Source organism: Bos taurus, chromosome 13, assembly GCF_002263795.3.
Source record: "Bos taurus isolate L1 Dominette 01449 registration number 42190680 breed Hereford chromosome 13, ARS-UCD2.0, whole genome shotgun sequence".
In the NCBI taxonomy this organism is placed as follows: Eukaryota; Metazoa; Chordata; class Mammalia; order Artiodactyla; family Bovidae; genus Bos; species Bos taurus.
In genome coordinates, this window is record NC_037340.1 from 7,632,249 (window position 1) to 7,659,145 (window position 26,897).

Below are 26,897 nucleotides of genomic sequence, written 5' to 3' on the forward strand. Positions count from 1 at the left end.
ATATTGAAAGATTGTACCATTTAAAAACATGTCTCTAGAAATCAAAAGATGCTATATGCATGAAATTTGTTAGTCTGCTACAGAATGCTGAAAGTGAAAGTTGTTCAGTTGTGTCCGACTCTGCGACTCTGGGGACTACAGAGTCCATAGAAATCTCCAGGTCAGAATACTGAAGTGGGTAGCCATTCCCTTCTCCAGGGGATCTTCCCAACCCAGGGATTGAACCCAGGTCTCCCACATTGCAGGTAGATTTTTTACCAGCTGAGCCACAAGGGAAGCCCAAGAATATTGGGGTGGGTAACCTATTCCTTCTCCAGTGGATCTTCCAACCCAGGAATCGAACCAGGGTCTCCTGCATTGCAGACGGATTCTTTACCAACTGAGCTACCAGGGAAGCCCTTGCAGAATACTGGCATGTGACAATCTGCAGTCATTTACTTCTTAGTCTTTTCTGTAAAGTAAAGAGTACTAATTAAAAATAATAAAGAAAAGAAACAACTCTGTATGCAAAGTTTGTGAGAAATGGAAGATTTTTGTTGTTGTTGTTAAGGGAAAAGAGAGTCATTTTATTCTAATTTGAAATAAATGGTTAGTTCAGAATGAGAAAGAGGAAAAATACAGGAGAAAACCTGAATAGATACAGAGTTACAGATGGTTTTCAGAAGAGGAATTTTATCTGTGATCAAATTAGTTAAGATTGAAAGAATTTATTTGTTTTTTGCTTTAAATAAGCCTAGTAATGTACTGATGCAAAATTAGAGTTGGGTTTTCTCTCTGTTAAGACAGCAAAGTTTTCTTGGATAATTAGTTGGTTCTTAGTAAGAGATCATAGAAAGATCATTGTCTTTTAAGTTCAGTTCCATTCAGTTCAGTCGCTCAATCGTGTGCGACTCTTTGCAACCCCATGAATCACAGCACGCCAGATCTCCCTGTCCATCACAAACTCCGGAGTTCACTCAGACTCAAGTCCATCGAGTCAGTGATGCCATCCAGCCATCTCATCCTCTGGCATCCCCTTCTCCTCCTGCCCTCAATCCCTTCCAGCATCAGAGTCTTTTCCAATGAGTCAGCTCTTCGCATGAGGTGGCCAAAGTACTAGAGTTTCAGCTTCAGCATCATTCTCTCCAAAGAAATCCCAGGGCTGATCTCCATCAGAATGGACTGGTTGGATCTCCTTGAAGTCAAAGGACTCTCAAGAGTCTTCTCCAACACCACAGTTCAAAAGCATCAATTCTAAGGCACTCAGCCTTCTTCATAGTCCAACCCTCACACCCATACATGACCACTGGAAAAACCATAGCCTTGACTAGACGGACCTTTGTTGGCAAAGTAATGTCTCTGCTTTTTAGTATGCTATCTAGGTTGGTCATAGCTTTCCTTCCAAGGAGTAAGCGTCTTTTAATTTCGTGGCTGCAATCACTATCTGCAGTGATTTTGGAGCCCAAAAAAACAAAGTCTGACACTATTTCCACTGTTTCCCCATCTATTTCCCATGAAGTAATGGAACCGGATGCCATGATCTTCGTTTCTGAATGTTGAGCTTTAAGCCAACTTTTTCACTCTCCACTTTCACCTTCATCAAGAGGCTTTTTAGTTCCTCTTCACTTTCTGCCATAAGGGTGGTGTCATCTGCATATCTGAGGTTAGTGATATTTCTCCCGGCAATCTCGATTCCAGCTGATTTTCTTCCAGTCAAGCATTTCTCATAATGCACTCTGCATATAAGTTAAATAAGCAGGGTGACAATATACAGCCTTGACGTACTCCTTTTCCTATTTGGAACCAGTCTGTTGTTCCATGTCCACTTCTAACTGTTGCTTCCTGACCTGCATACAGATTTCTCAAGAGGCAGATCAGGTGGTCTGGTATTCCCATCTCTTTCAGAATTTTCCACAGTTTACTGTGATCCACACAGTCAAAGGCTTTGGCATAGTCAATAAAGCAGAAATAGATGTTTTTCTGGAACTCTCTTGCTTTTTCCATGATCCAGTGGATGTTGGCAATTTGATATCTGGTTCCTCTGCCTTTTCTAAAACCAGCTTGAACATCAGGAAGTTCACGGTTCATGTATTGCTGAAGCCTGGCTTTGATAATTTTGAGCATTACTTTACTAGCGTGTGAGATGAGTGCAATTGTGCAGTAGTTTGAACATTCTTTGGCATTGCCTTTCTTTAGGATTGGAATGAAAACTGACCTTTTCCAGTCCTGTGGCCCCTGCTGAGTTTTCCAAATTTGCTGGCATATTGAGTGCAGCACTTTCACAGCATCATCTTTCAGGATTTGAAATAGCTCAACTGGAATTCCATCACCTCCACTAGCTTTGTTCGTAGTGATGCTTTCTAAGGCCCACTTGACTTCACATTCCAGGATGTCTGGCTCTAGGTCAGTGATCACACTATTGTGATTATCTGGGTCGTGAAGGTCTTTTTTGTACAGTTCTTCTGTGTATTCTTGCCACCTCTTCTTAATATCTTCTGCTTCTGTTAGGTCCATACCATTTCTGTCCTTTATCAAGCCCATCTTTGCATGAAATGTTCCTTTGGTATCTCTAATTTTCTTGACGAGATCTCTAGTCTTTCCCATTCTGTTGTTTTCCTGTATATGCATTGATCACTGAGGAAGGCTTTCCTATCTCTTCTTGCCATTCTTTGGAACTCTGCATTCAGATACTTATATTTTTCCTTTTCTCCTTTGCTTTTCGCTTCTCTTCTTTTCACAGCTATTTGTAAGGCCTCCCCAGACAGCCATTTTGCTTTTCTGCATTTCTTTTCCATGGGCATGGTCTTGATCCCTGTCTCCTGTACAATGTCATGAACCTCATTCCATAGTTCATCAGGCACTCTATCTATCAGATCTAGGCCCTTAAATCTATTTCTCACTTCCACTGTATAATCATAAGGGATTTGATTTAGGTCATACCTGAATGGTCTAGTGATTTCCCCTACTTTCTTCAATTTAAGTCTGAATTTGGCAATAAGGAGTTCATGATCTGAACCACAGTCAGCTCCCGGTCTTGTTTTTGTTGACTGTATAGAGCTTCTCCATCTTTGGCTGCAAAGAACATAATCAATCTAATTTCGGTGTTGACCATCTGGTGATGTCCATGTGTAGAGTCTTCTCTTGTGTTGTTGAAAGAGGGTGTTTGCTATGACCAGTGCATTCTCTTGGCAAAACTCTATTAGTCTTTGCCCTGCTTCATTCCGTATTCCAAGGCCAAAGTTGCCTGTTACTCCAGGTGTTTCTTGACTTCTTACTTTTGCATTCCAGTCCCCTATAATGAAAAGGACATCTTTCTTGGGTGTTACTTCTAAAAGGTCTTGTAGGTCTTCATAGAACCGTTTAGCTTCTTCAGCATTACCGCTTGGGGCATAGACTTGGATTACTGTGATATTGAATGGTTTGCCTTGGAAACTAACAGAGATCATTCTGTCGTTTTTGAGATTGCATCCAAGTACTGCATTTCGGACTCTTTGTTGACCATGATGGCTACTCCATTTCTTCTGAGGGATTCCTGCCTGCAGTAGTAGATATAATGGTCATCTGAGTTAAATTCACCCATTCCAGTCCATTTTAGTTCGCTGATTCCTAGAATGTCGACATTCACTCTTGCCATCTCTTGTTTGACCACTTCCAATTTGCCTTGATTCATGGACCTGACATTCCAGGTTCCTATGCAACATTGCTCTTTACAGCATTGGACCTTGCTTCTATCACCACTCACATCCACAGCTGGGTATTGTTTTTGCTTTGGCTCCATCCCTTCATTCTTTCTGGAGTTATTTCTCCACTGATCTCCAGTAGCATATTGGGCACTTACTGACCTGGGGAGTTCCTCTTTCAGTATCCTATCATTTTGCCTTTTCATACTGTTCATGGGGTTCTCAAGGCAAGAATACTGAAGTGGTTTGCCATTCCCTTCTCCAGTAGACCACATTCTGTCAATCTCTCCACCATGACCCACCTGTCTTGGGTTGCCCCACGAGCATGGCTTAGTTTCATTGAGTTAGACAAGGCTGTGGTCCTAGTGTGATTAGATTAACTAGTTTTCTGTGAGTATGGTTTCAGTGTGTCTGCCCTCTGATGCCCTATCACAGCACCTACCGTCTTACTTGGGTTTCTCTTACCTTGGATGTGGGGTATTTTTTCACGTCTTTTAAGTTATCTGCTTAGAAACAAGAATTCTGTGTCTTATCAAAATAATTTCCTGTGGGTTATGTTGTTTTTATTATGTTCGTTTATAAGAACTTAAGGATTGTTTCATAGTGATCTATGATTCTATTTATTCAAGTGTTCAAGCCTTTTGACATTTTTGACAACTTTCCAAAGTCAAATTCTAAACGAAATTGTGAACTCTAATTGAGATTGATGTTTCCCACAGGGGCCTTGCAAAATCTCAGAGGGTTTGTTTTTTCACCTAGTAAGAAAGAAACATTAAAAAATAATTTGGTTTATTTGATGTCTTAAATTGTGACACATTGTCAAATAAGAAATACTTAACTTTCTCTAGCTTTTATTTGTGTGGGTAAAAATTATTAATAGATATTTCAGAAGTTGTGTGAAGTTCATAGAAATTTTCCAGTACCTTTTTATCCATCATATGTCCTGTTATAATTTTGTGAGCTATAATTTGAGTTTTTTTAATTGAAGTGTAGTTGATTTACCAGGCTATGTTAATTTCTGCTGTACAGCAGAGTTATTCAGTTAGATATATATATATATATATATATATATATATATACACACACACACACATACACACATGTATATATATTTCCTGTTTCCCCTTCATGGATCACTGCCTTGTCATGGTGAAGGGGCTTGCATAACTCAGTGAAGCTATGAACCATGTTGTGTAGGGCCACCAAGCACCCAAGATGGGTGGGTCATAGTGGAGAGTTCTGACAAAACTCTGGAGAAGAGAATGGCAAACCACCCCAGGATACTTGCTGTGAGAACCTCATGAACTGTACAAAGGACAAAAAAATATGATACTCAAAGATAAGTCCCCCAGGTCTGAAGGTGTCCAGTATGCTCCTGGGAAGAATGAAGGAGAACTACTAATATCCCCAGAAAGAATGAGGCGTCTGGGCCAAAGTGGAAATGATGCTCAGTTGTGGATGTGTCTGGTGATGAAAGTAAAATCCAGTGCTGCAAAGAACAGTATTGTGTAGGAACCTGAAATGTTAGGTCCATGAATCAAGGTAAATTGGAATTGGTCAAGCAGGAGATGGTAAGAGTAAACATTGACATCTTAGCAATCAGTGAACTAAAATGAATGGGAAAGGGCAAATTTAATTCAGATGACCTTCATATCTACTACTATGGGCAGGAATCCCATAGAAGAAATGGAGTAGCCCTCATAATCAACAAGAGTCTGAAATGCAGTACATGGGTGCAACCTCAAAAATGACAGAATGATCTCAGTTTGTTTCCAAGGCAAGCCATTCAACATCACAGTAATCCAAATCTGTGCCCAGAGCCAGGCATTCTGGAGACTGAAGTCAAGTGGGCCTTAGGAAGCACTGCTGTTAATAAAGCTAATGGATGTGACGTAATTCCAGTCAGTCATTTCAGTCGCTCAGTCGTGTCATGAAGGCAGGAGAAGGGGATGACAGAGGATGAGATGGTTGGATGGTGTCACCGACTCTATGGACATGAGTTGGAGCAAGCTCTGGGAGTTGATGAAGAACAGGGAAGCCTGGCGTGCTGCAGCCCATGGGGTTGCAAAGAGTCGGACACAGTTGAGTGACCAAACAACAACAACAATTCAAAACCCTTAAGGATGATGCCATCAAAGTGTTGCATTCAATATGTCGGCAAATCTGGAAGACTCCCACAGTGGCCACAGGATTGGTAAAGGTCAGCCCTCATCCCAATTCCCAGGGAGGGTAATACTAAACAATGTGCTAACTGTTGGACAGCTGCACTCATCTCCCATGCTAGTAAAATCATGCTTAAAATCTTGCATGCTTGGCTTCAGCATTATTCGAGTCAGGAACTTCTAGATGTCCAAACTGGGTTTAGAAAAGGAAAAGGAACCAGAGATCAAATTGCCAGCATTTGCTGGGTCGTAGAGAAAGCTAGGGAATTCCAGAAAAACATCTACCTCTGCTTCATCGACTACACCGAAGCCTTTGACTGTGTGAATCATAATAAGCTGTGCAAAGCTCTTAAAGAGATGGGAATACTAGACCATCTTACCTGTCTCCTGAGAAACCTGTATGTGGGTCAAGAAGCAACAGTCAGAACCCTGTATGGAACAACTGATTGGTTCAAGATTGAGAAAGGAGTATGGCAGGGCTGTCTGCTGTCACCCTGTTTGTTGATACACTGAGCACATCATGAGAAATGCTGGGTTGGATGAGTTACAGGCTGGAATCAAGATAGGTGGGAGAAACATTAACAACCTCAGATATGCAGATGATACCACCCTAATGTCAGAAAGTGAAGAGGAACTGAAGAGCCTCTTGATGAGGGTGAAGGAGAAGAGTGAAAGAGTCAGCTTAAAACTAAATACTAAAAAAACTAAGATCATGGCATCTGGCCCCATTACTTCATGGCAGATAGAGGGAAAAGGTGGAAGCAGTGACAGATTTCCTCTTCTTGGCTCTAAAATCACTGTGTATGGTGACTGCAGCCGTGAAATCAGACGACGATTGCTTCTTGGCAGGGAAGCTGTGACAAACCTAGACAGTGTGTTGAAAAGCAGAGACGTTACTCTGCTGACGAAGATCCGTATAGTCAAGGCTATGATCTTTCCAGTTGTCACATACGGTTGTGAGAACTGGAACATAAAGAAGGCAGAGAGCTGAAGAGTTGATGCCTTCGAACTGTGGTGCTGGGTAAGACTCCTGAAAGCCCGTGAACTGCAAGGGAATCAAACCAGTCAATCCTAAAGAAAATAAGTCCCAAACATTCATTGGAGGGACTGATGCTGAAGCTGAAATTTCAGTATTTTGGTCATCTGATGCGAAGAGCTGACTCATTGGAAAAGTCCCTGTTGCTGGGAAAGATTGAGGGCAGAAAGAGAAGAGGACGTCGGAGTATGAGATGGCTGGATGTCATCACTGATGCAGCGGACATGAACTTGGGCAGGCTTCAGGAGATAGTGAGGGACAGGCAGGCCTGCGTGCTGCAGTCCATGCGGTCACAAAGAGTTGAACACGACTGGGTGACTGGACAACAACATATTCTTTTTCATATACTTTTCCATTTTGGTTTGTAATAGGATATTGAATATAGTTCCTTGTGCTGAATATAGTAAGACCGTGTTGTTTATCCATTCTATATGTAATAGTTTGCCTCTGCTAATCCCAAACCCATAGTCCTTCTCTCCCTAATTTGAGTTATTTGAACATTGTATGTCGTAGAAATAAATATTCTCTTCTCAATTGTATAAAATTTTTTTATAATAAATTCTCCTCAGACCTTTGACAATGTTTTAAGTCTTTTATCATCCACAGATAATTTTTGTTTTACTGTGATTCTTCCTTGAAAGCTCTTGTAGTCATTTACAGGCAAAAGTGTGTTGTCTTTAACAAAAAAAGTGGCTGTTTCAGAAATCCATGAAAAGAACTGTGACAACTACTTTGGGGTACAGCTTCTGAGGGCACTATTGCTTAAATAACATGGAGACTATACCTCTGGATCGAGTAAGGATTTCTGGTACTAATGGAGAAGCTGACTGGTTAAAAAAAGCCAAAAAAAACTCACCCAAGGTCTAGCAGAACAAAAATCCATTACATGAAGAAGAAAAGAGTGTAGTATAAAGAATGTTTAGTAGAACAGAACAGAGAATTCAGAAATAGATCTCAGTATATAAGATTAGTTAATATAGATATTGAGTTAATGAAGTAAAAGTGAGTTTGTTGTAGTTGTTCTAATACATTAAATAATGCCAGGGGGAAGAAAGAATCAGTTACATGGGACTGAATGAACTAATAAAGAAGGATTTTGATTTTTATGATTATTGCTTTGTAACATTGCTGGTTCTTTAATGTTTTAGTTAAGGAACTCTTTTTTTATCTTTTCTCAAGCTGTCTATAACTCATGGCAATTTAGTCGATTATACTTTTGTAAATAAAAATGAAACTTTTATCTTTTCTCCCTACTTGATCTCTTCAGAATTCAGAATCTCTACTGAGTATTCTTATTTTCATGACAGTGACATTATTTGTGTAAGTTCAATAGGAATCTGTTTTCCTTGTAACAGGACATAATTGGAAAAATTAGTTGGATGGACTTTGGCTGGAATACTGTATTTGAGAATGAGAATCTCAAAGATGTCAAATCTCACATTATGAGACAGTTGTAAGGAACTAAGATTTGTTTTATAGAGCCAGTGCTTACAGAGCCCTTTGGAGAAACCAGCCTGGCACATGGTTTATAGATTTCTCAGCTTTACAGATGAGGAAGAAAGGTCACTTCCTGGGAAACCCAGGGACCATAGAATATTCTGGGAGCCTTTAGAAGAGAGGAATTTACCCAAATTTGTAGGCATTACAGGTTAAATTTGGTGGTTAGTTCTTAGACTGGTTTCCAAGCCTTGTTCAGTTCAGTTCAGTCACTCAGTCGTGTCTGACTTCTGTGACCCCCATGGACTGCCCCACGCCAGACTTCCCTATCCATCACCAAGTCCCAGAGCTTGCTCAGACTCATCTCCATCGAGTCTATGATGCCATTCAACCATCTCATCCTCTGTCATCCCTGTCTCTTCCTGCCTTCAATCTTGCCTAGCATCAGGGTCTTTTTCAATGAGTCATTTCTTCCCATCAGGTGGCCAGAGTACTGGAGCTTCAGCTTCAGCATCAGTCCTTCCAGTGAACATTCAGGACTGATTTCCTTTAGGATGGACTGGTTGGATCTCCTTGCAGTCCAAGGGACTCACATGAGTCTTCTCCAACACCACAGTTTAAAAGCATCAGTTCTTCAGCACTCAGCTTTCCTTATGGTCCAACTCTCACATCCATACATGACCACAGGAAAAACCATAGCCTTGACTAGACAGACCTTTGTTGACAAAGTAATGTCTCTGCTTTTTAGTATGCTGTCTAGGTTGGTCATAACTTTTCTACCAAGGAGTAAGTGTCTTTTAATTTCATGGCTGCAGTCACCATCTGCAGTGATTTTGGAGCCCAAGAAAATAAAGTCTGCCACTGTTTCCATTGTTTGCCCATCTATTTGCCATCTAGCCTTGAGAGGCTTTCAAAAATCTGATTTGAGATTCTTTATGAAAAGTTCCAGCAAAGCAAACCTGAAAGGCCTAAGTGGTCAATGATCATTTTTGCTGCACTTCTGTAAATAATCAGGCTAAATCTAATGAGACCAGACTTATTTTGTAAACAAGAATAAAAATGGGGGATGGGAGCCAGGTTGACTGTACAGAAATATTTTATGTTTCAGTGGAAAACTGTAGCGTACCCTTGTGGGTTATTAAATTCCAGTGTTGCTGATTGTCTTACATATGCTGTCAATTGTCTAGTTTCTTCCAGTGTCTGGCTACAACTCTCCAAAATATTTCCAATTTTTCTACCCTCCTCCTGATTTGGCCTCATTGAGAACTAAACCTTTCCCTTTTCTGGAGCCCTGCAAGCTGAAGCTGGTGACCTGATATAAACTTCAAAGAAATCACCACAACAGATCATGTATGTTGTACAACTTTCATGCTTGCTATTGTGAGGGCCATTCAGGAAGTCTGCTGAAACACCCAATGCCATCACTAAGGACATTCAAACTGCAAAAGATGATTCAAGCCCATCATCTCATTCTCAAGACATTCTCAACTGTCTTCCCTCTGGACGCAGAAACTAGTTTTATAGTATGTGCCAATCAATTATCTTTGTTTTTCCTTTTCTTTTCATAGAAATTCTCCTGATTAAATGCCTGACTGCTTGTGCCACCTCGCAAATATCCTCTACTTAACCAAGCATCAACTAATAGTTCAGACAGTCCTTAAAGGACAAAAGGCAACCTAATGACAAATGGACTTACTTTGTTCAAAGAAGAATGTCTCTTTCTTCAGATAAGAGCAGGGACTGACAGAAACTCTCTTCCTTAGCTTAACTTTAGTCAGGTTCCTTGACTAAACAGGGCTTCCTTCCCTGGTGGCTCAGACAGTGAAGAATCTGCCTGCAATGCAGGAGATCCAGTTTTGATACCTGGGTAGGGAAGATCCCTTGGAGTTGGGAATGGCTACCCAATCCAGTATTCCTGCCTGGAGAATTCTATGGACAGAGAAGCCCGGTGGGCTACAGTCTACCGGGTCACAAGTAGTCGGACATGACTGAGCGACTAACACAAGTCAGATTCCCTCAAACCGTTTTTTTCTAGACCCCATCCTTGCCAAACTTACATTGTCCAATTTTCATAAGAATACTGCTTTATCAGTTTAGAGAGAATTTTCCATCCTGGTCACCCTTCATGTCTAATAAAATTCTGTTCCCCTCGCTCCTCACCCAATACCCTAAATGATATCTCAGTTCAGTTCAGTCACTCAGTTGTGTCCGACTCTTTGCGACCCCATGAATCGCAGCACGCCAGGCCTCCCTGTCCATCACAAACTCCCGGAGTTCACTCAGACTCACATCCATCGAGTCAGTGATGCCATCCAGCCATCTCATCCTCTGGCGTCCCCTTCTCCTCCTGCCCCCAATCCCTCCCAGCATCAGAGTCTTTTCCAATGAGTCAACTCTTTGCATGAGGTGGCCAAAGTACTGGAGTTTCAGCTTTAGCATCATTCTCTCCAAAGAAATCCCAGGGCTGATCTCCTTCAGAATGGACTGGTTGGATCTCCCTGCAGTCCGAGGGACTCTCAAGAGTCTTCTCCAACACCACAGTTCAAAAGCATCAATTCTTTGGTGCTCAGCCTTCTTCACAGTCCAACTCTCACATCCATACATGACCACAGGAAAAACCATAGCCTTGACTAGACGGACCTTTGTTTTCAAAGTAATGTCTCTGCTTTTGAATATGCTATCTAGGTTGGTCATAACTTTCCTCCCAAGGAGTAAGCGTCTTTTAATTTCATGGCTGCAGTCACTATCTGCAGTGATTTTGGAGCCCCCCAAAATAAAGTCTGCCACTGTTTCCATTGTTTCCCCATCTGTTTCCCATGAAGTGATGATATCTCACTACCTGACAATTCTTCAGCAAGAATTGTGTCTGTTTAACCAAAATCTTCCCTCACCCTGTAAAGTTTCCCCTTAGTGATAGTAATTTTCTTCCCACTGATCCCCACTCTGCTTCTTGGCTATAGATCTCCACTTGTATTTGCTGTATTGGGAATTGAGCCCAGTTCTATATTGAGATCTCTTTTCCCTTATTGCTGTAGTTCCTGTATAAAACCTGTTTTTTTTTTTTTTTAATATGCATAATATCAATAGAATACAGTCTGGAAGAGCAGCTACTCTTATATGTGCACACTGAACAGATATTTCAGCTTTCAGTTGGTGAAAGCCTGTGAGGAACACGACGTAAGTCAGTGCTTCGTGTACATAAAGAATGTCTGTGGGGGAGCAATACTTGACAATTTTCTGTCCTGTTTATTACTGAAAACCCAGGGAGAGGGTAAGGGTGGGATGATTTGGGAGAATGGCATTGAAACATGTATAATATCATATATGAAACGAATCGCCAGTCCAGGTTGGAGGCATGATACAGAATGCTTGGGGCTGGTGCACTGAGATGACCCTGAGGGATGGGATGGGGAGGGAGGTGGGAGAGGGGTTCAGGATGGGGAACATGTGTACACCCGTGGCGGATTCATGTTGATGTATGGCAAAACCAATACAGTATTGTAAAGTAATTAGCCTCCAATTAAAATAAATAAATTTATATTAAAAAAAAACAACCCAGGATATGGGAAAAGACACATTGGAATCAGCGCTGATGGAACACAGCTGGGTGAAAACAAAGGTAGTACATTGCTATTAAATATTCAAATGAAAGATGTGGCCTGTAGTGGCAATTTATAGTGTTGGATTTACAGAGAGCAGTAGGTAGTCAAAAATATGCCATTTGGTTTTGGTTTATTGTTGGAGGAAATACTGATAATTATTAATACTATCAAATTACAGTTTTCCAGTACATTTATGCCTTTTTGATATACTATGAGAAGAGTTGGGCAGCAAGTGTACTGGCTTTGAAGAAAAAAGATGCTCATGTGAATTTTAAAATGAAAGAGAGATAAAAATATTCCTTCATGATTCTGATAATTCTGATAAAACCATTTTGAGTACCTTATTGAATGACATGTCATAGCAGTGTATGTATTAAAGATGTTGAATTGTTTGAAATTTTAGGACATGGAAGCAACCTAGATGTCCATCAGCAGGTGAATGGATAAGAAAGCTGTGGTACATATACACAATGGAGTATCACTCAGCCATTAAAAAGAATACATTTGAATCAGTTCTAATGAGGTGGATGAAACTGGAGCCTATTATACAGAGTGAAGTAAGCCAGAAGGAAAAACATAAATACAGTATACTAACGCATATATATGGAATTTAGAAAGAGGGTAACAATAACCCGGTGTACGAGACAGCAAAAGAGACACTGATGTATAGAACAGTCTTATGGACTCTGTGGGAGAGGGAGAGGGTGGGAAGATTTGGGAGAATGGCAATGAAACATGTAAAATATCATGTAGGAAACGAGTTGCCAGTCCAGGTTCGATGCACAATGCTGGATGCTTGGGGCTGTTGCACTAGGACGGCCCAGAGGGATGGTATGGGGAGGGAGGAGGGAGGAGGGTTCGGGATGGGGAACACATGTATACCTGTGGCGGATTCATTTTGATATTTGGCAAAACTAATACAATTATGTAAAGTTTAAAAATAAAATAAAAAAAATAAACAAACAAACAAAAAATATTACCATTTTACAGTTTGCAGTTGAGAGATTAGGATTTCTTTTAAGAAAACTGAACTGTGGTATAAATGGTTTAAACTTTGATGTTTTCTAATATAATTCTTGTTTTGGGAAAAATACATGATTTATTTCCATATATCTTTTAAAGTCACATTACTGTACATGCAGTATTATAGACATAATACTTCATAAGAAAATGAAATACTTTTTACAATTAAATGCAACTAGGTTAGGAATCTGTTTACCGTGTCTCCCAAGTTGAAACAATCCATCTTTCTGCTTTCATTTGTGATATGGTTATCAATTTAATGCCTGATGGAACTTTGAAACTCATCATTGGTGAGAAGTCTTTATAATATCTAGGTTCTCAGTAGTCCACATACCCAGAATTTTCTGACAGAACTACCAAATATTAATATTTATTATCATCTAATGATCTTTAATTGGGAATTAGAACTTTCTAGTTTGATAAAAGTGGTAAAAATAGAAGCTCATTGGTCATGGAACTCAGGGTCTTGTGACTTAGTCTTTGTCATTGAGCCAGGCATTGACAGATTATAAGAGCACAAACAAAAATTTTTCTCTTTCACTGGTAAGGAATAATAATAATAAATATTGAAAATTGTTAAAAACTAGTGTGGCATTTTGAATATGGATGCTGAAATAATACTTGTCACCTTGGTAAAACCTTTGTTAAAAAAGGGAATGTATATTGAGAGCTTCAGTTCAGTTTGGTTCAATCCAGTCACTCAGTCATGTCTGACTCTTTATGACCCCATGAACTGCAGCACGCCAGGCCTCCCTGTCCATCACCAACTCCCGGAGTTCACTCAAACTCATGTCCATTGAGTGGGTGATGTCATCCAACCATCTCATCCTCTGTTGTCCCCTTCTCCTCCCGCCTTCAATCTTTCCAAACATCAGGGTCTTTTCCAGTGAGTCAGCTCTTTGCATCAGGTGGCCAAAGTATTAGAGCTTCAGCATCAGTCCTTCCAGTGAATATTCAGGACTGATTTCCTTTAGGATGGACTGGTTGGATCTCCTTGCAGTCCAAGGGACTCTCAAGAGTCTTCTCCAACACCACAGTTCAAAAGCATCAATTCTTTGGCACTCAGCTTTCTTTATAGTCCAACTCTCACATCCATAGATGACTACTAGGAAAACCATAGCTTTGACTAGACAGACCTTTGTTGGCAAAGTAATGTCTCTGCTTTTTAATGTGCTGTCTAGGTTGGTCATAAATTTTCTTCCAAGGTGCAAGCGTCTTTTAATTTCATGGCTGCAGTCCTCATCTGCAGTGATTCTGAAGCCCCCCAAAATAAAGTCTGTCACTGTTTCCCCATCTATTTGCCATGAAGTAATGGGACCAGATGCCATGATCTTAGTTTTCTGAATGAAAAATTGAGAGCTTACTGTGGACCAAATATTCAAACATTACTTAGAACATTAGTTCTAAGTGATGAGCTCATGTTCATTGTAAAGGAGCCAGTAATTTATGAACTGAAGCATGGCAAAAATAGATAACTTACCCAAGGTCACCCCTTTGTTAATTGGTAGAACCAAGATTTGAACAGTCTGGTAGAAAAGCCTGAGCTCTTCCTCTTTACCTGACTCAGGAAAATAGCACTCTAGGATTCCCTGAGGTGGTCAAGTCAGCTGTAAGGGTTTTTTATTTGAAGTCTTCTGAAATCTTTCTCTGTTGTTTTAACATACAGTTCTCCCACATTATTCTCCTACTTATCATTATTAGTATTACTACCACCAACAAGGGGCTTCCCTGGTGGCTCAGTGGTAAAGATCTACCTGCCAGTGCAGGAGATGCAGGAGACACAGGTTCAATCTCTGAGTTGGGAAGATCCCCTGGGGAAGGAAATGAACCCATTCCAGTATTCTTGCCTGAAAAATTCCACAGACAGTGGAGCCTGGTGGGGTTGCAAAGAGTCAGACGTGACTGAGCGACTGAGCATGCATGCATACCATCACTAATGAATAATTCATTAGAATCCTTTAAGGAGAGAACTGGTTGCAAAGAAGGGGATGCTTTGGAGATGAAGACAGGAAAGATCACTTTTATGGCCACCGATTGGTTACCTTAGTCTTGGCCAATTTTTTCTTTGGTTATTGGAGCTCAGAGATGATTTAAGTGGCTTTTGGTCACAGGACTGGAAAAGATCAGTTTTCATTCCAATCCCAAAGAAAGGCAATGCCAAAGAATGCTCAAACTACCGCACAATTGCACTCATCTCACACGCTAGTAAAGTAATGCTCAAAATTCTCCAAGCCAGGCTTCCGCAATATGTGAACCGTGAACTTCCTGATGTTCAAGCTGGTTTTAGAAAAGGCAGAGAAACCAGAGATCAAATTGCCAACATCCGCTGGATCATGGAAAAAGCAAAAGAGTTCCAGAAAAACATCTATTTCTGCTTTATTGACTATGCCAAAGCCTTTGACTGTGTGGATCACAGTAAACTGTGGAAAATTCTGAAAGAGATGGGAATACCAGACCACCTGATCTGCCTCTTGAGAAATCTGTATGCAGCTCAGGAAGCAATAGTTAGAACTGGACATGGAACAACAGACTGGTTCCAAATAGGAAAAGGAGTACGTCAAGGTTGTATGCCGTCACCCTGCTTATTTAACTTATATGTAGAGTACATCATGAGAAACGCTGGACTGGAAGAAGCACAAGCTGGAATCAAGATTGCCGGGAGAAATATCAATAACCTCAGATATGCAGATGACACCACCCTTATGGCAGAAAGTGAAGAGGAACTCAAAAGCCTCTTGATGAAAGTGAAAGTGGAGAGTGAAAAAGTTGGCTTAAAGCTCAACATTCAGAAAATGAAGATCATGGCATCCGGTCCCATCACTTCATGGGAAATAGATGGGGAAACAGTGGAAACAGTGTCAGACTTTGTTTTTCTGGGCTCCAAAATCACTGCAGATAGTGACTGCAGCCATGAAATTAAAAGATGCTTACTCCTTGGAAGGAAAGTTATGACCAACCTAGATAGCATATTCAAAAGCAGAGACATTACTTTGAAAACAAAGGTTCATCTAGTCAAGGCTATGGTTTTTCCTGTGGTCATGTATGGATGTGAGAGTTGGACTGTGAAGAAGGCTGAGCACCAAAGAATTGATGCTTTTGAACTGTGGTGTTGGAGAAGACTCTTGAGAGTCCCTCGGACTGCAGGGAGATCCAACCAGTCCATTCTGAAGGAGATCAGCCCTGGGATTTCTTTGGAGAGAATGATGCTAAAGCTGAAACTCCAGTACTTTGGCCACCTCATGCGAAGAGTTGACTCATTGGAAAAGACTCTGATGCTGGGAGGGATTGGGGGCAGGAGGAGAAGGGGACGCCAGAGGATGAGATGGCTGGATGGCATCACTGACTCGATGGACGTGAGTCTGAGTGAACTCCGGGAGTTTGTGATGGACAGGGAGGCCTGGCGTGCTGCGATTCATGGGGTCACGAAGAGTCGGACAGGACTGAGCGACTGAACTGAACTGAACTGAAGCTACCACCTCTAATCCGCTACGTACCTCAAAATTTCATGCTTATTTGACAGTGTCTTTGTGAATCAATAGCATTACCTCCCCCCTTGAAACAGTTGCCCATATTCATAAATAGTTAAAAACACTTGAATTTAGAAATCATCTTTCCTAAAAATATATTAGAAAACTTTTTATATGTAGCATTTCAATGTATTTTAAAACATTGACTTTATATAGCTTTGTTTAATACATTTTAATATTATTTGTTTAAAATACATGAAAATACAAATTATCGTACTGCTGTAAAACATTAAAAATATATCAGGTTTTAGAAGGTAATGTCTGGCTTGTTTTAAATATACCAGCATGCTGACTGTTGTGTGCAGGACAGAACTTTTTCTATTTTAAATGTAGCAGCGCCCTCTAGAGTGAAAGGTTTATAGAATTTGATAAAGGAGATGTTTCACACCGTCCTGGGTTCTTGATCCCTACCATTCCAAGGGATAGCTTGTTACATAGCAAAGAGTGGAAACTACATTTTTTTGTTCTGAGTAAATGTTCTTTACAAGGATGCTTTTTGGGTAACTTGAACAAAATATAAATAAACTTGTTCATTATTTTGTTGGTAGTTTGCACATTTTGTTCTCATATTCTTGTGAAACCATTAGTACATAATTACGTCTTAAAATTCATATCTTTATAATGTTAATAGCAAGAATTGAACATTTTGTTGACCAATATAACAGGGCTAGTCAGGGTTATGGTTTTTCCAGTGGTCATGTATGGATATGAGAGTTTGACTATAAGAAAGCTGAGCACTGAAGAATTTATGCTTTTGAACTGTGATGTTGGAGAAGACCCTTGAGAGTCCCTTGGACTGCAGGGAGAGCCAACCAGTCCATCCTAAAGGAAATCAGTCCTGGGTGTTCATTGGAAGGACTTATGTTGAAGCTGAAACTCCAGTACTTTGGCCACCTGATGCAAAGAGCTGACTCATTGGAAAAGACCCTGATGCTGGGAAAGATTGAAGGTGGGAGGAGAAGGGGACAACAGAAGATGGGATGGTTGGATGGCATCATCGACTTGATGCACATGGGTTTGGGTGGATTCCAGGAGTTGGTGATGGACAGGGAGGCCTGGCGTGCTGCAGTCCCTGCGGTCACAAAGAGTCGGACACAACTGAGCGACTGAACTGAACTGAACTGAAATTTATTGAATGCCTATTATATATATGATAACTGCATTTTGTATTGAGGAATACTTGATAAATAGAGAATAGACCACATTCCTGGTAATAGTTACACATTTATTTCCATTTATCTAATGTGTCAGAGTGTGACCCATATTGGCTCTTGTATTAAAATTGTCTTTATTAAATTAAGAATATTACTATTAATATACATTCCTTCTTTATTACAGAAGAAAATACTCAGGAACCATCACATGGGAAGAAAAGTTTGAGTGAGAAAGTTTCTCTGTATAGAGGTGACATCACATTGCTAGAGGTGGATGCTATAGTCAATGCGGGTGAGTAGTTGATATTTTGTGATGTATTTGTTATACTGTTGCCCTAAATCTGGGTTCACGTCTTGGTGGTTATCAGGCCAAAAGGCCACAAATTGGGAGAAAGAAAGATTTATTACTTGCAGCAAGAAGAATGCTGGGGATCTTTTCCAAAGCAGTGTTTCCCAGAACAGTAAGATTGGGGAATTTTTATGCTAAGGATACTTGCATACTCATGAAGGGGCTTGAGCAGAGGAGAATTCAGCCTAGAGCTGGGGCAAAGGTTGACAGAGCCCCAGTTTTAGTTGGTTGAAGTCAGAAAAGGTCGTTATCATCTTTCCATGCTCCACCTGGATGTGGGTCTTTGTTCCTGCCTAACTCACATTTAAATTGTTATCTGTATCCCTTAAGGAGGAACTAGGACTCTGTTTTACTGCTCAACTGTTGTTTCTTGACTGTTTCTCCTTTGTTCCTGCATTCCTTCACCTGCGGTAAGATCAGTAATTACTGAGATGTGTTCAAGGGCAAGCGACGTTACCCAGGCTTAGATCACAAAATGACCTAGGCCAGAGATGACTTCTTTAAAGTCAAGAAAGTCATGCCTGGTTCTCTTTCTCCGGGGACCCTGTACCCCATCTACTTGCAATACAAAATATTTATTGTTTAAAAATATTTTTTCATAAATAGGAATACAAATGTTTAAGAAAAAATACCCTTCCAGAGATAGAGATGTCATGTATTAAAGACACTGAGCGTTTGTTTTATGTACGTGCTGCAGTCAATGTGCTAACTCTACATGGTATCCATACTGAGTTGTAACTAGGGTACTGGACCCCTGGAAAAGTAACAGGTTGTTGCAGAAAGTTCCTTAGAAAGAACTTTAGCAGCTGTATTATTGTTGATTTAATGCTTCAGTTAATAGTTGGCCAACATAAAAGCAAGTTCATTAAGCTTTTCCTTCTTTTGACTTTGTAAAGAGATGTTTGATCTACACCAGACAGAAATAAAATATAAAGAAATTATTTTTGTAGTTTCCAAACTCTGTTGCTTGGTTTCAACTATTCATGTTTGTTTTTAATAGTTTATTTTATGATTAATCTTATAATTTGGGGTTTCAAACATTGGGAAATAACAATTAATGTTAAATTTTAATTTATTTTATAGTGGTCTGTATCTTTTATATATTTTACCATGTGACTGTATATGAAGAAATATATAATGTTTGTGATTCTATAAAAATAAATATCAATAATTGGATATTTCATAATTTTAATTTGTGTTCTGTAAAGTTAGGCTCTTTGCAAGTTAAAAGGTTTAAAACCAAATGCAGACTTAGGTAAAGAGAAGCATTATTCAAAAAGATTATTACAATAAGGGGTGGAGACTTATCTCAGTAGGAGGAGGAAGAATATTGCGATAGGAAGAACCACTTTGACTATGAGATAAGCAAGTAAGCATCTCAAAGTTCAAGCAGAAAAGGACTTTTTTTTTTTACAGAGAGGCATGAACTTTGGATGTGGGTGGCATGATTGGACAGTTGATCAGGGAACATTTTTCCTTGAGGCCAGCTTATTTTGGAAGGGGTCATTAAAGAGGGGTTGTTCACCTTCCATTGCTCAAGGGTAGGTCAAAGTTCAGGGGCTTGGAGGAAGGAAAGAAGCCTGAATAAAGTTTGGTCAAGTCTGGTTAACAGGCATTGATCAAGCAGAATGGTTGATGGGGACAGATAGTTTAGCAAATCATTTATGAGACAAAGAATGGGAATTTGGAGAGTCTGTGCCTTGGTCTTGTCATAGCATACAAGGGTCATTGGGAGTTTTATCTCAGTCATATGGGGAAGACTAGCTCTTTGCAGTAAGCTGTTTTCCATAACACAGAAGGGTGGGGGTTAATTTCTTGACAGACCTTGCTTTCCAGGAATACACAAGTTAGTTGGAGAGCTCCCTGTTGTCTCAGGTTTCACTCTGGTGATGTGTAAAGTCAAACAACATAGTAGGAACGTTCCTTGGTGTGTGCCCTAAATTCCATAAATGTGAGCTTTAATTTAAAGAAATTAATTATTTAATTAAATATATATATATATATACACACACACACATACATTGGGACTTCCCTGGTGGCTGAGACAGTAAAGAATCTGCCTGCAATGTGAAAAATGTGAAAGACCTAGATTTGATCCCTGGGTCAGGAGATCCCCTGGAGAAGGAAATAGGCAACCCACTCCAGTATTGTTGCCTGGAGAATTCCATGGACAGAGGAGCCTGGCGGGCTTATAGTCCATCGGTCGCAAAGAGTTGGACACGACTGAGCGACTAACAGTTTCACACTATCTGTACATCACTGGCTGTCCTCTGTATTGTTGTAATTTCCAGTCGTTGATCCCAGTTCTGCCATATGGAGTACAGTTGTTGACATTTATTTCCTTAAATGCCTTAAGACTACTCTCATGAGTTTTTTCTTTCTTGTTATTAACATAACATTGAATTTGCCTTGATAGCATACTTAATAATACTAGTAATCATGGTTTTCCTTGAGTTTTGTTAACTGTATACTCATTTATCTCCCCGTTGAGGCTATCGACTGGTGTTTTTTCCACTTGTGGTATAATCTCTCAAAGTAGTGTCTTGTCCTTATGTTCTTAATAAACACCTGGTCATATGTATTTGTTAAATTGAACTACACAATAGAGTTTATAGCACCTTTGACCCATAGCACATTCAACAATGGGGACTTGAAACAGTGAACACAATTTGGCTCATTTAAGAAAAACTATTTGATCAAGAAATAAAAATAATTTTAGTGAAATAAAATGGTGCTAAAGAGAAAGCATCATTAACAGGAAAACATCCCATTACACTTTTGATTCTTTGTCCTTGCTTGTATAATTTTTTTTATAGCTGTCACATCGTATACAAGAGTTTGACAAATTTATACAAAGGCAGGCAGCAACTCCTAAAAGCATTTGGCACTGTTGGCTTACCTCTCTGGCTGAGGTAATTATAGTTTGGCCATGCTCTGCATCTCCCAAGGACGGCCTCATCAGGAAGTTCTTAGGTACATGCAAAGAGATGCCAAATGCACAGCCTAATGACTTTATTTACAGCTTTCTGCTGTGCTGCTTTGTTTGCCTGGTGTGTCAGGAGAGGAACAGCTGTTGACTTTCAGGTGAACAAGGCGACATGGCAGGAAACTCCAGAGTTGCCTCTGGTGAGAGGGAAGTGGGAGGCTGTTTGCCCAGTCAAGCTGCCAAAGCAGCGCGTCATCACTTTCCACCTTGTAAAGTTCTCTTCCCGTGTCTGTATTAGTGCATTGGAACGCCTGGTTGTCATGAATGAAATGATTTGATATTTAAAACTTATTCCCAACCAGGTACTTTCCAAACTTCAATCTTGAAGTTCAGTTGCTCAGTCGTGTTCAACTCTTTTCAATCCCATGGATGCTAGGCTTTCCTGTTCATCACCAACTCCCGGAGTTTACTCAAACTCTTGCCCATTGAGTCGGTGATGCCATCCAACCATCTCATCCTCTGTTGTCCCCTTCTCCGCCCGCCTTCATTCTTTCCCAGCATCATGGTCTTTTCAAATGAGTCAGCTTTTCACATCAGGTGGCCAAAGTATTGGAGTTTCAGCTTCAACATCAGTCCCACCAATGAACACCCAGGACTGATCTCCTTTAGGATGGACTGGTTGGGTCTCCTTGCAGTCCAAGGACTCTCAAGAGTCTTCTCCAACACCACAGTTCAAAAGCATCAATTCTTCAATGCTCAGCTTTCTTTATAGTCCAACTCTCACAGCCATACCTGACTACTGGAAAAACCATAGCTTTGACTAGACAGACCTTTGTTGACCAAGTAATGTCTCTGCTTTTTAATCTGCTGTCTAGGTTGGTCATAGCTTTTCTTCCAAGGAACAAGTGTCTTTAAATTTCATGGCTGCAGTCACCATCTGCAGTGATTTTTGAGCCCAGGAAAATAAAGTCAGTCACTGTTTCCATTGTTTCCTCATCTATTTGCCATGAAATGATGGGACAGCATGCCGTGATCTTTGTTTTTGGAATGTTGAGTTTTAAGCCAGCTTTTTTACTCTCCTCTTTTACTTTCATCAAGACAGTCTTTAGTTCCTCTTTGCTTTTTGCCTTAAGGGTGGTATCATTGGTGTATCTGAGGTTATTGATTTTTCTTGATTCCAGTTTGTGCTTCATCCAGGTTGGCATTTCACATGATGTACTCTGCATATAAGTTAAATAGGTAGGGTGACTGTATACAGCCTTGATGTATATATTTCCTTCCCAATTTTGAACCAGTCCATTGTTTCATGTCCCATTCTAACTGTTGCTTCTTGAGCTGCATACAGGTTTCTCAGGAGGCAGGTAAGGTGGTCTGATATTCCCGTCTCTTTAAGAATTTTCCACAGTTTGTTGTGATTCACACAGTCAAAGGCTTTAGCGTAGTCAGTGAAGCAGAAGTAGATGTTTTTCTGGAATTCTGTTGCTTTTCCTGTGATCCAACAGATATTGGCAACTTGATCTCTAGTTCCTCTACTTTTTCTACATACAACTTGAACATCTGGAAGTTTTCAGTTCATGTACTATTGAAGCCTAGCTTAGAGAATTTTGAGCATTACTTTGCTAGTGTGTGAGATGGCAATTGTTCAGTAGTTTGAACACTCTTTGGCATTGCCTTTCTTTGGGATTGTAATGAAAACTGACCTTTTCCAGTCCTGTGGCCACTGGTAAGATTTCCAAATTTGCAAGCATATTGAATGTAGCACTTTCACAGCATCATCTTTTAGGCTTTGAAATAGCTCAGCTGGAATTCTGTCGCCTCCACTAGCATTGTTCAGAGTGATGTTTGCTAAGGCCCACTTGACTTCGCACTCCAGGATGTCTGGCTCTAGATGAGTGATCACACCATCATAATTATCTGGGTCATAAAGATCTTTTTTGTATAGTTCTGTGTATTCTTTCCACCTCTTCTTAATATCTTCTGCTTCTGTTAGGTCCATACCATTTCTGTTTTATTGTGCCCATCTTTGCATGAAATGTTCCCTGGGTATCTATAATTTTCTTGAAGAGATCTCTAGTCTTTCACATTCTATTTTCCTCTATTTCTTTGCATTGATCACTGAGGAAGGCTTTCTTATTGCTCCTTGTTATTCTTTGGAACTCTGCATTCAGATGGGTATATCTTTTCTTTTCTCCTTTGCCTTAACTTCTCCTCTTTTCTCAGCTATTTGTAAGGCCTCCTCAGACAACCATTTTGCCTTTTTGCATTTCTTTTTCTTGGGGATGGTTTTGATTAAAGACTCCTGTAAATGTTATGATCCTCTGTCCGTCGTTCTTCAGGCACTCTATCAGATCTAATCCCTTGAATCTGTTTGTCACTTCTACTCTATAATCATAAGGGATTTGATTTAGGTTATACCTGAATGGTCTAGTGGTTTTCCCTACTTTCTTCAACTTAAGTCTGAATTTTGCAATGAGGAGTTCATGATCTGAGCCATAGTCAAATCCTGGTCTTTTTTTGCTGACTGTATAGAGCTTCTCCATCTTTGGCTGCAAAGAATAAAATTAATCTGATTTCGGTGTTGACCATCTGGTGATGTCCATGTGTAGAGTCATCTCTTGTGTTGTTGGAAGAGGGTGATTGCTATCATCAGTGCGTTCTCTTGGCAAAACTCTATTAGCCTTTGCCCTGCTTCATTTTGTGCTCCAAGGCCAAATTTGCCTGTTACTCCAGGTATTTCTTGACTTCCTAGTTTTGCAGTCCAGTCCTCCATGATTAAAAGGCATCTTTTTTTGGTGTTACTTCTTGAAGGTCTTATAAGTCTTCATAGAACTATTCATCTTCAGCTTCTTTGGCATTAGTGGTTGAGGCATAGACTTGGATTTCTGCGATATTGAATGGTTTGCCTTGGAAATGAACAGAGATCATTCTGTCACTTTTGAGATTGCATCTCAGTACTGCATTTCAGACTCTTTTGTTGACTCAGAGGGATATTCCATTTCTTCTAAGGGATTCTTGCCTACAGTAGTAGATGTAATGGTCGTTTGAATTAAATTTTCCTATTCTGGTCCACTATAGTTCACTGATAGCTAAAATGTCAATGTTCACTCTTGGCATCTCCTGCTTGACCACTTCTAATTTACCTTGATTCATGGACCTAACGTTCCAGGTTCCTATGCCAATTATATCAAAGAAGTTCTTGCCCTGTTGCATAAGTTCTAGGGCCCACAACAGATTCCCCAACCTGAGGATCTGGCAAAGAGATTGAGAATCCCTGGGGAATTTGAAGGCCAGTGGACTTTGATTACAGAACTTCCACAGGACTGGGGAAACAGACTCTTGGAGGGCACAAACAAACCTTGTGCCCAGGAGAAAGGAGCAGTGAACCCACAAGAGACTGAGCCGGACTTACCTGTGAGTGTCCAGGAGTCTCTAGCAGAGGTGTGCATTGACAGTGGGCTGCTTTGGGGTCAGGGGCACTGAATACAGAAGTCCTGGGAACTGTGGGGTGTTCTGGCATAAGTCCTTTTGAAGGAAGTCATAACCCCTAGCATAACCCTTACCTGACCTTAGGTCACACTATAGGGCGGGAACACTGCCCCACCCATTAACAGAAAATTGGATTAAAGATTTCCTGAGCATGGCCTATCAGAGCAAGACTCAGATTCCCTTACAGCCAGTCCCTCCCATCAGGAAGCTTCCACAAGCCTCTTATCTTTATCCATCAGAGGGCAGACACAATGAAAATCACAATCACAGAAAACTCACCAAGCTGATCACATGGATCACAGCCTTTTCTAAGTTTGTGAACCTATGAGCCACGCTGTGTAGGGCCACTCAAGACGGATGGGTCATGGTGGAAAGTTCTGACAAAACGTGGTCCACTGGAGAAGGAAATAGCAAACCACTGCAGCATCCTTACTTTGAGAACCCCATGAACAGTATGAACAGGCAAAAAGATATGACACTGACAGGTGAACTCCCCGGGTCGGTAGGTGCCCAATATGCTACTGGAGAAGAGGGGAGAAACAGCTCAGGAAAGAATGAAGAGGTTGAGTTAAAGCAAAACAAAAACAAAACAAAACCCCCCAAAACCCAGTGGTAGATGTGACTGTTGGTGGAAGTAATATCTGATGCTGTAGGGAAATGGCATCCCACTCCAGTATTCTTGTCTAGAGAAGCCCATGGATGAAGGAGCCTGGCAGGCTACAGTCCATGGGGTTGTAAGAATCGGACACGACTTCGTGATTAAACCACCAAAGAACGATATTGTATAGGAACCTGGAATGTAGGTCCATGAATCAATGTAAATTGGAACTGGTCAAATAAAAATCTGAAGTTATGTAAATTTTGAGTTAACAGATTGAGGATTTTGTAAATATTAGCTCATAAAATTTTACTTATTGTAAGGAAGCCTGAGATTATAACTATAGAACATTTAGGTCCTTATTAGAGTTCACTGTGTCTGAAAAGTTGAACTACAATTGAAGTATTAACCACAATTAAACAGTTATTGTAAGTTTTATGCAAGCAGACAAAATAAAACTAATATTCCATTTCTTTCCATGATTTCCTTGAGGTTCTGCAGTGTTTTTCTTCTTACTGAGTGAGTACTTTGGCTTATGTTTCTTCATATTGCTTTTCCTCTTTAAAATGGTTCCTCCACCTTTTAATCAGTTCTTTTCATTGCTTCTGAAGAACTTGATGGGACCTATGAGTCTGTTGAGTAAGGCAGTATTAAAATCAAGTGTTCATTATGAATTTACTGAAATCTTAGACCTCTTATTTTGGGATAACTGTCTACTAGACAGTAGCTAGCTACAGATTACTTATGGGGTGATAGCTAAAGTTTTTGGGAGCATTGTTGTTAGCATGGAGACAGTAATGTTCAGAAACTACTTCTTACCTCCCTCTGTAGATCTCTCCCAGTACCCATTCCAGTGAGGCCAAGCAAAGGGGAAAGAATTACTTTCCCTCATTCTGTGCTTTTACTTTCCCTCCTATGTTGTGCTGGAACCTGCTGAAAAGTTTCAAAATCACCACTGTGTGGAAAGCTCAACCTGTGAAATACAGTTGAGCAGACAGGTGTGAGTATGTAGGCTGGGTGAGAGCAATTTTTTGAGGGCTGAATTCTTAACACTGGCTACAGGTTTATGTGTGAGCTTCCAGCTGTAAGAATATCAGTGTCTTCGCTTTATCCAGGGTAAGGATAGACAGAAAACAGGGTCTGTATGAGGATGGAGTGAAAGATTAAATGAGAAAGGAGCTTTGTGAGGTGTTAAAATCCTCAAAGAATCCTCAAAAGAAAATAATTGCTATGGGAATGGGTGACTTCCAGAAAATTCCCGTCTGAGTTTTCAACTTCTACTTTTGACCACTCTTGTCACTATTTTTAATGGAATATCCCTTGGAGTTAAATACTAGCATAGTCCTCAAGGGACTTTGAGAGACTAAAATTTTCAAAAAAAATAATGGGGTAAAGTGATTGGAGCTGCTCGGGCATTTATTCCATATTTTCAGTGGTTTTATTCTCTTTCTGAGAATTCTTCAGTGCACTTAGGAAGTTTATATTTTGTCCCATACTATTCAATTGGTTTCAAAAAATGTTTTAAAAATTTTTGGGGGTGTCTGATTGCCAAAGGAATACACTTTAATATTTAAAATAGGGAAAATAAAAATACAGAAAACAATAAAACATCTCCATGGTGTTTCCCAGCATATACATCATTGTTTAAGTTCAGTGTTTTTGCTTCAGGTTATTTTCTTTTTATTCCATAGGTGTATTTTGAATTGTAGAAAATACCACTTAATTTTTTAACACTGCAGTCATTTTTACATGTCATTTTAAATTGCTGTGTGATATTCAGTTATACACATGAATATTGATTTAAGTATTCTCTCATTCTTGGAAATTTAGATTGTTTCTTGTTTTTAATGTTATCAACAGGCTGAAACAAACATCCTAGCAGATCTTTGAAAAAAATCTTTGATTAGTCCAGAGGGAGTATATTCCTTGCAGTGAAAT

At 40.1% G+C, this 26,897-nt stretch overlaps 1 protein-coding gene across 3 annotated transcripts in view; it reads left to right on the forward strand.

Moving 5' to 3' along the window:
• The window catches only part of MACROD2 (mono-ADP ribosylhydrolase 2), a 2,330,645-nt gene that overhangs the window by 79,656 nt on the left and 2,224,092 nt on the right, over nt 1-26,897 (forward strand). For all 3 annotated transcript variants that reach the window (XR_009496772.1, XM_025000233.2, NM_001105029.1), the window contains 1 exon segment: nt 17,785-17,892. Coding sequence is in view for 1 of the 3 variants with exons in the window: in XM_025000233.2 (XP_024856001.1) it covers nt 17,785-17,892 (108 nt within the window). In the remaining 2 variants the exon portion in view is untranslated.